This window comes from Vitis vinifera, chromosome 17 (genome assembly GCF_030704535.1).
Source record: "Vitis vinifera cultivar Pinot Noir 40024 chromosome 17, ASM3070453v1".
NCBI classification, from domain to species: Eukaryota; Viridiplantae; Streptophyta; class Magnoliopsida; order Vitales; family Vitaceae; genus Vitis; species Vitis vinifera.
This window is the reverse complement of record NC_081821.1, coordinates 12,834,939-12,844,388: the sequence shown is the minus strand read 5'-3', so window position 1 is coordinate 12,844,388 and position 9,450 is coordinate 12,834,939. Positions and strand designations below refer to the sequence as shown.

The 9,450-nt window shown below is 33.5% G+C and overlaps 1 protein-coding gene across 1 annotated transcript; it reads left to right on the top strand.

Moving 5' to 3' along the window:
• Positions 1-365: 365 nt before the first annotated feature.
• Positions 366-2,272, top strand: LOC132252771 (uncharacterized). Its single transcript, XM_059733971.1, has 3 exons — positions 366-465; positions 1,003-1,820; positions 2,237-2,272. The coding sequence occupies exons 1-3, from the start codon at positions 366-368 to the stop codon at positions 2,270-2,272; spliced, it is 954 nt and encodes a 317-aa protein (XP_059589954.1).
• Positions 2,273-9,450: the final 7,178 nt, after the last annotated feature.

The following is a 9,450-nucleotide window of genomic DNA, read 5'->3' as shown; positions in this document are numbered from 1 at the left end:
AATTACATTAATACTATATCGCAAAATTAAATTACTATACAAAATTAATCATTATTGAAATTTTTTTCTTCAAATAATCATAAATGATTTAATAATACGGAATGAAGGGTATGCATTTACATGGTCAATTACATTGATTTTAATTTAAAAAACATATAAATAAGTGGAAAACAAAAGATGATGAACTTAGGTGAGATCATGTTTATTGCTTTTTTAGTACAATTTATTTTTATATGGCAACAATATGAAACATATAAGTGAGTGGAAAATTGAATATTATAATTCTTATATAAATGTGTTTATATATATTCAATTTGAAAAGTAAATTGTTTTCCTTTTATACATGGTTAGGTTAAAATTTCAAAATGGCTTCAAAACATGATATTGGTTGGGAGCATGCAGAACCTGTTGGTGGTAGTAGAAGAACCACAAAGTGTAAATATTGTGGGAAAGTTATACATGGCGGTATAACAAGATTAAAGCAACACATCGCACATATATCTGGACAAGTGGAAGGATGTCCACGTGTACCGGTAGAAGTGTCACATAGTGTTAGACAACATATGTCTAATACTTCAAAAGAAAAAGCACAGTTAAAGAAAAAAAAAGAACGACTTTTGAATTCCTTAAATAGAGATAATTTCTATGAAATTGATGAGGGTGATTCTGATGATGAAATTGAGGAAGTTGCTATGGCTGATTTTGAAAGAAGACAAATGAAACAAGCAATGAAAGAAAGTCGTCGAATTTTTGAAGAAGGTGGACAAGAGCATCAGTAGGGTGGTAGTTCCTCACAACCTTCTAATGCTAGGATTAAGCGCAGACTGACACGTAGCTTCAGTGTAAGAGAAGGAGCTAGCATACCTCCAAAAGGAATTGATCCCTACATGTTCCCATCAAAGCAGAAATCAATAAAAAGCTTGTTTTCTACTGAAGGCGTGAAGAAAGTGGGTAAAGCTATTTCTAAATTCTTTCTCTTTAATGCAATACCCTTTAATGCAGCTGACAGTGGGCCTTACTATCAATCAATGATTGATACCATAGCAGAAGCAGGTCCAGGCATCAAGAGTCCCACGGGATACCAAATTGGAAATACATATTTGGAAGAGGAGGTGCAAGAACTTGAGGTATACATAACAACATTGAAGGCTAAATGGCCTATTTATGGGTGCACAATCATGTGTGATGGTTGGAGTTCTAGGACTAGAAAGCCTATCATCAATTTCATGATTTATTGTGATAGAAGTATGATATACCATTTTTCAGTTGACACTACCAACATACCTAAGACAGCAGACTACATCTTTTCCCTTATGGATAAAGTTGTAGAGGAGGTTGGGGAGGAAAATGTTGTTCAAGTAGTCACTAATAATGAGGCAAGTTTTAAAGCAGCCGGTATGTTGTTGATGGAGAAGCGAAAGCATTTGTTTTGGTCTCCTTGTGCAGCCCACTGTATTGATTTAATGCTTGAAGATATTGAAAGCATGAAGCAGATTAAGGAGACATTAGATCAAGCTAAGATGATCACAGGATTTATTTATAATAGCTTGAAAGTGGTGAATTTGATGAAAGTGTTCACCAAGGATAGAGATCTGTTAAGGCCAAGAATAACCCGTTTTGCCACTGAATTCATTTCACTTGAGAGTCTTATATGTTATGAGGCTGATTTGAAGAGAATGTGCACAACAAATGAGTGGCGTGAATTCAATAAAGATAGGAGCAGAAAAAGTGTAAGAGATAAGGTATCCAACCTTATCTTAACTGAGCGATTTTGGAAGAAGGCCGGAGAAGTTCAAGCCATCATGGAACCTCTCGTCAAAGTATTGAAATTGGTTGATCAAGATAAAAAGCCCACACTATCAATCATTTATGAAGCAATGGATAGAGCTAAATTGGCTATCAAGGCATAGGTCAAGCAATGGGAAAAGTATTGGGAAGTCATTGATAGAAGGTGGGAAGGTCAATTGCATATACATTTGCATGCTGCAGGTAATAAAAAAATTCTTTATATATTTTTTATTAATTTTTTTAAGTACAAATTATTATAAACTGATCATTATTTAACTTATGTCAGCATATTTTTTAAATCCAATGTTCCAATATTCAAAGCATTTCTCCAACCATCCGGAAATTAAAGTTGGATTAAAGGAGGTTATCAAGAGATTAGAGCCAGATTTGGATAGACAAGCAAAAGCTATTGACTGAAGTAAGCAGGTCTTGCACGTTATCACAACAGCCTGCCATGGCCTACATTTCGCCACCTGCAGAGTGAAAGGACAAGATGAAGTGACAACAAGTCACTTCCCACGATCACTTCACACAATCACCTACCACGATCTCTGTCAACCGCCCGTAGGGTGATGATGTCCCTGCCACCACCTAGTGTCATCATGACAACACAAAATATCTCCCCACCATTAAAGAGGGGAACAAAGCTTCTGATACTATATATACAAACCTTCACACAAAGGGGAAGGTAAGCTTGCTATATCTAGTAAAAGGCCAACTGATTTATCTCTCTCTCTCTAACCATGGCTGACAAAACCATCGGAGGGTGTGTCCGGACATCCTGTCCGGACGCCTTTTGCAGGTATTACGATTGAATCAAGCACCTATATTGGTTGAGATCGTGCGTTCATCCATTTGGCAACTACGTGGATCACAAGGGACGTGAGGCCTCAACAGTTACGGATAGGTGAGTTTTCAAGCTCTCCTCCCTCAGAAGGAGAACTACACATATGATGGTCCTTTAGGCTCTCCCCTTAAGAGAAAGAGGAAACCATTCGGTTTAGATATGGATAGTTCAAGGATAAGGAATAAAGAGCAATTTTTTTTAGCACAATAGTCTTAGTTTAAAAGATAAATAATAGATTTGGAAAATTTCATGATTGAGAATTTATGATAAGAAGGTTTGCCAATATATTTTTGATAGTTTTAGTAATTTAATGGAGATATAAAATATTTTGAAAATACTTTCCAAAATGGATTGTTTAATTCTTTTAAAGGAAATAAACATTTTTGAAAGTTTTTCATAGAAAATATTTTATCCATCAAGGAATTACTAAAATGTCATAATTTTGTTAGTATTTAATGGAATAAATTATTCTAAAATTTCCTTGAAAATATTTATTAAATCGAAAAGGTGTAGAGACAAGGAAAATAAATTTGTGAGGAATTTAGAATATGAGAGACAAAAGTTCCTTCAGTGCATAAGGTGCTCTCAAAATTTTCATTATCTCATAAATTAGTAATTTCCTTATTACATTAGAGTTTCTAATTTGGAAAATAAATATTATGAAAATTTTCATTAGAGGTAATTTATCATTAAAGGTTATTACCAAAAAGGTTTAGTAATTTGATGTAAATAATTTCCAATTTCACTTTTATCTACCGTCATCCCATGCATTATACCTTGTAAGCATTTTAGCCTACATCGCTTGCATTGCATGTGACTTGAGTACATTAGGAGTTATATAGAAGATCTATGTCATGGGTTTCTTGCAAGTGGATGACTTGTTCAAATTGTGGGTCTAAGCAACCCATTAGAAGTTGTTGTACACTATCTCCTAATTAGAAGGATGACCAGTGACTTTAGTTATTGGGATGAGTTTCCTATGGTGAGTGCACTAGTGTTTATGGTTACATACTAGGCAAGACCTATAGTGAGTCATGACATAAGGCTATCAAGTTGTCATGACTTCACCAAGTTGCTTCATTATGTTGTCTCTCAACCTTGAGAGAATGCTAAGCTTGTGCCTAAGTTTGTAGTGACTCTGACCTACATTTCAAATCTTAAAATGGTCATATATTCCTTATGGATTGACTCACTATTAATGGAAGTCGGTAGCAATAGGTATTCTTAATAAAAGCACCATGATATCTCATGGGATTGAGACAGACTGTTCCCTTAGGTGATCTTAAGGAGGTATGTTCATGTAAACTATGACCATCGTAGTTCCTTAAATGTAATTTGACATAAGCTCTTTGTGAGCTAAGATATATTTAGTTGATTACATGATAGGAGGATCTGTAACTCAAGGATAGTAGAAGTAGTCTCGAGAGGCTCTTTCACCTCATTAGACTATGGACACTAGTTCATGGAAAGTCTAAAAATAATGAATAGCAAGTCACAAACCCAAACACTTTGTGTCTCATTATCATTTACATGGGTTATTGAAGTTCAGTTAATTCTCTATAATGAGATGTTGAATCAACTTGGATTTTTAGAGAACCAATACTATTCTATGGATGGTCCTCGCTTGAGCTCATATACCTTGTTGGCATGGTTTATGAGGGTTGGACCGGCTCTTAGTTCACTTATGTGCATAAAGGTGTTTTGGTAATCACATAAGGTTGCATAGGGGCTAGTGAACGACATCTTTGGATTAGGCTAATTGATTGATTAGATGACACTATGGGGTTAATTAATCAATTAGCCAATTTGGGCTAGACTAAGTGACCAAAGCCCATGTGGGCTCAAGTCACTTAAGCCTTATTAGGAACTTTATAAGTACCTCATAAGGGTTAGGGTTTCCATGACTTTTGTCTTCCATCATCCAAAGAGAAGAGAGAGTCCTAAGGCCTATTTGGGAAGTGTTTCCCAAAACTGTTTTCTATTCTCCAGAACAAAAAACGTTAGAAAACATGTTTGGCAACTTAGTATTGTTTTATTCTTGGTGTTCTCCATGTTCTCAAAACCTCATTTTTAGAGAACATCTTAAACCCGTTTCTCCTATTTTTCACTATTTACATAACAAAAAAAAAAAGGGTTGTTCTTTGAGTTTTCATTAGGCTTGCTCTCATTTTCTTCATGTTCTCAAGAACATCCATTTTCTTGTGAAGTCTCCACCACCACCACCAACACATTCATTGTAGAGAAAAACAACCAAGTACATCATTTTTATTGCTTTCAAATCAAAATAATACAACCAAAAGAGAGAAAAATCTTTGAAAAAACAATGAAAATTTTCTAAAAAACTAAGAAAAATGATCTAAAAATGCATAAAAATCTTTAAAAATACAGAGAAAAATCTTTGAAAAAACTAAGAAAAAAATTATGAAAAAATTGATAAAAATATTTTAAAAAACCATAAATTCTCTCAAAAGGAAAAACTATCAAGACCCATGAGATGAAAATGAAGATGGAAGAAACCCAAATGATTGACAGATTAAGTAAAATGCCTTGGTTGCAATGATGTCGCTATGGTAAGAGACATTCCATTCCTCTCATCGGTCGTGTGATTAATGATTCTCATTTCTTTCTCTGCTTTTAGCATTGGTGATTGAGTGTGTTGTCTTCTCTTTCTAGCGCGCCCTGGGTATCTCTTTGCATCTGATCATGGGTACGCCCTTGGTGGTGTTTGAGCATGGAAATGAGATGCGGATTTGGCAATATTATTTTATATAATAATAGTTTGTTATTTTATATATGTAATAAGAATATTGAATCAAATCATCACATAACGTATTATTTATGGTAATGATAACATATATGGTATATCATATAAATTCTAATGAAATTGTAGGATTTGAATAAGATTTGGTAATATATTATTTTATATGGTAATGATGTATTATTTTATATGCTAATGGCATAATATTACCAAATATATGATTTAATGATACCCTATCATGACAGAGATTTAATAATGTGATATAAATTTAATGATTTTAACTTATCTAATTGTAAATATTTTTTTTATTAATTTTAGTAATATTTTTATATTTCTTTTTAACCTTTTTAATTATCTTATTTGTGTTTCATCAATGTTTGAGACATGAAAATTGATATACCTCAAAACCCTCTTGACTTAATGACCAAGATCACAACTTTAAATAATTTGCGACACCTTGAGAATGTTCTCACCAACACATCTCTATCAAGACATAAAATGTATTTTCATCATTTACAATTATTTTAAAAAGTTTAAAATAATGAAATTAATTTTTAAAATTGATACAATTGTGTTAAATTTTAATAAAGTGTAAGTCTAAAAATTATTTTAATTGAAGAAAACACTCAATTGGAAAAAATAACTCCCAAACAAGTTTTTTTATTTTGCTTATTTTATAAAACTATTTTTATTAATTCAACCAAATATGTTTTTTTTAAGATGATTTTTTTTTATTATTTTAGAAATCAGCATCCAAACACAATTTTTTTTTTCCTAAAAACACTAAAAGCTATTTTCAAAAATTGTTCTCAAAAGATGTTTTTCAGATCTATTTTTGAAAACACTTTCCAAACAGGCCCCTGGCTTCCATATCCCAAACTACCTACTGTTTGTGTGCGAAGAAATAAAGTTGAGTCATTAGGTAGAAGATCATGGGTCTACGAGATTCCTGAGGACATCGATTTGATCCTTCAAAACTAGGAATTTAAGGTTTGGAAACATCCTAACCTAAAGGTTAGTATTTTAACCCTAAAGATCAATTTTTCAAAAATTTGATATTGTTTTTTTTTGCATAGATCTAAGATACCAACAACTGGTGTAAGAGCTTTATGTTATAAGCATAGTTAGATATTTGTTTAGGGTATGCTAACCTTTTTTTGCAGCCTTGATATTATCCCATGACCAAGGGACGCATGCATGTTATTATTATTATTGTTTTATTGTATGTGATGATTAAATAAGATAATTATTTTCTTTTTTTGTTTCTTCATAGATCCAGTTGTAAGCTCCATTAAAGAAGCTTAGGTTTTCAAATTTTCTTGTAAAATTTTAATCTTTTCCATAGATTGAGATGTAAGCTTCATTAGAGGAGTATAGGATTTAATTTTATGATGTAAAGTTAAAATTTTATCATCTATAGAAGGCTACAACAAAAGAATTCCTCAATTATGTCAATAAAAATTTGATCTTTATTAGACCATCATCTATCAAGTATCAAGGAGTTTAATAGTTGCAGAAAAGAATAAATCTTGAATATATATAAAAAAAAAAAAGGGAAAAGAAGGATTCTTGAAAGTTTTTAAAGAATGAAGAACAAAGTGACAACATAACTCTCAACAAACATACCTGAAAGTGTTCTTCTTTAGCAAGATTTGCTAGGCTCCTCATCTCTTTCTTCCTTCTAAAAAAAACAGAGGGCCTCTAGACGTGTCCTCCTATTTGCTTCTACTTTTCTCTCAAGACTCCCTCACTGTTGAAAACCTCATCTACTCTATCGATTTATGAATCTCTCTTTATTTCGTTCTCCTATAGCTCTTCATCTTGCTCTCCATATCACCCCCTCAATCCTCTGTTTTTCTCTTTATCTCTCTCTCTCTGTTTTCTCCTCTTCAAATTTGAATGCTCTCCCACTACACCGTCTTTTCCCCTTTCATCTTCTATCTCTCATTGAAAACAACTCCACGTCCTCCAGACTTCTCCAACCATTTTTTTTCTTTGAAGACTCCCCACATGACTCCATTTTCAACAACCCGCCTTTCCTTTCGAAAACCCTCAAGCCTTCATTCTCTTTAAAACTCCCATTTCCCATGTATCTTTTTTTCACCCTTGGTTTTTTTTTTTTCAAAAAATTCCCATTTTCAATGCAATCCTAGTTCCCATGATGTCACTCAAATTCCCATGGTGCCCATGACCCTCCTTTCATCTTCTCTCCTTGGCAGCCTCCTTGTTTATTTCCAAAATGGTCTGGGTTTATTTTTTTTAAAGTCTCATCTCTTTCATTTGTTTTCTTTCCATGTGACACTCGTGTGTGGAGATCTCCTTGTTGAAAAATTTCACATAAAAAAAAAAATCCAAGAAACACGAGCTAGAAACTTGTAACATAATAAATAAAATAAAATAAATAGAAATCATGCAAATTTAAAAAAAAAGAAAAATATTTCATTGCAAATTAAAAACAAAGCCACCAATCTCATGTAATTTTTTTGAAAATAAATAAGTAGATGAATAAATAAATAAAACAAGAAAAATAAATAAATATCAAATACATATAATTAATAATCTAAATATTAAACTAAAACACAATATATATATATATATATATATATATCAAATCGACACAATTAAATATCAAAAATTCATCTTAAGCAATAAAAAATCAAGCAATCAAAAAATCAATTTAAGGGAATTAAGCCTAAAAAAACATCTAAGTGACCTAGGTGAAAAGTGCCTAAGTGACCTAGGGTGATTAAAAATGTGTCAAGTGGTCTAGGAGTGTACCTAATGGACTGATTACTACTCCAAAAGTGCTATTTCATAGCTTGTAATTAACTCTTTTAAACACTTTTGAGTAGTAGTTATTACCTTTTAACCCAATTAACATATTAAGGACCCTTGCAATCAATTCTAATCAAATTGTGTTAAGTTTTGGTGTTTTGATAGCTTTTTGATCACCAAAGCAATCCGAGATTGAGGAGAGTTCTTTGGAATCCATAAGCAAATCCAGAATACAAGGAGTATGGGATCCTGCTCATTCCACCCGGACGGGAATCATAGCTCATTCCACCTGGGTAGGAATTCCATCCAGCTGCTGCCATTACATCCGGCTGCCGCCACTTTCCACCCCGGATGTATCACATCCAGAATTCTGTTGCGCTGCCATTCCACCCGGATGTCTCAGATCCGGAATTTTGACGCCGGATAGGAGAGGAGAGCGTTTCAACTTCCCCGGTCACACATATCCGGATCATCTGATAGCGCTTACTCGGAGAGTTTCGCAGATATTTTGCACAGTGTCGCGGTGTTCTCCTGAAGCTTCCAGATATTTGCGACCAACATTTAGAGATATTTTGCTTTAGATATTTGATGTCGAAATCCCCAAACTCTCCTTGTAACCCACCAATTATAGGATTCCTTAGTTATTAAGTTTGAAAAAGGGTGAATAACCCCTTATATATAGCTTTGTAATTTCCTTTACAGAGAGAGATCGATCATATATCGATCATAGATGTAATCTGGGAGCTTGTTCTCAGAGACGCATCCTTTATACAGTTTTGTAAGGAAGAAAAATACAGAGCACTTGCTCTGCTTTTCATATTTTTGTTTTCTTGTTATTTTACTTTCTAGCCAATCAAACTCTGAGGATTTTTCCTCAGAGGATGAGAGGCTAGGCTCTTCGTCTCTTGGAGTGAAGAAAGCTGGGTAAATTTCCACATGCATAAATTGGAAGTTTTGTTGTTTTAGTTTTTAATGAAGAGAAAGTGTGACCCGTTAATGGTTTTTATCTTTTTAGTTAACTTAAAACACCTTTAATTCACCTGGGCCAACACTTGATAAGGCAAGTGGTCTCCATCCATTGAGATACACTAGTTTATCTCTTGCGAGCCTTTGAGAGGTGGTTTGAAGGTAGGATTTTCTAGAATAGCCAACACTTGGTAAGCTTTTGGACTCTAAGGAGACATCCATTAGTTATCTCTTGCGAGCTTTTGACGGATAATCCAAGGTTAAAGATCACCTTGAATGGAAAGTGCTAGGTGAGAGGTATGAGCCATTACAAGAT

Coding starts and splice junctions, on each gene's coding strand:
- LOC132252771 (XM_059733971.1), top strand. CDS start 366: ATGGCTTCAAAACATGATATTGGTTGGGAGCATGCAGAACCTGTTGGT. Junction 466..1,002: donor TGGGAAAGTTATACATGGCG/GTATAACAAGAT, acceptor CCTTTAATGCAG/CTGACAGTGGGCCTTACTAT. Junction 1,821..2,236: donor TCATGGAACCTCTCGTCAAA/GTATTGAAATTG, acceptor TTATCACAACAG/CCTGCCATGGCCTACATTTC.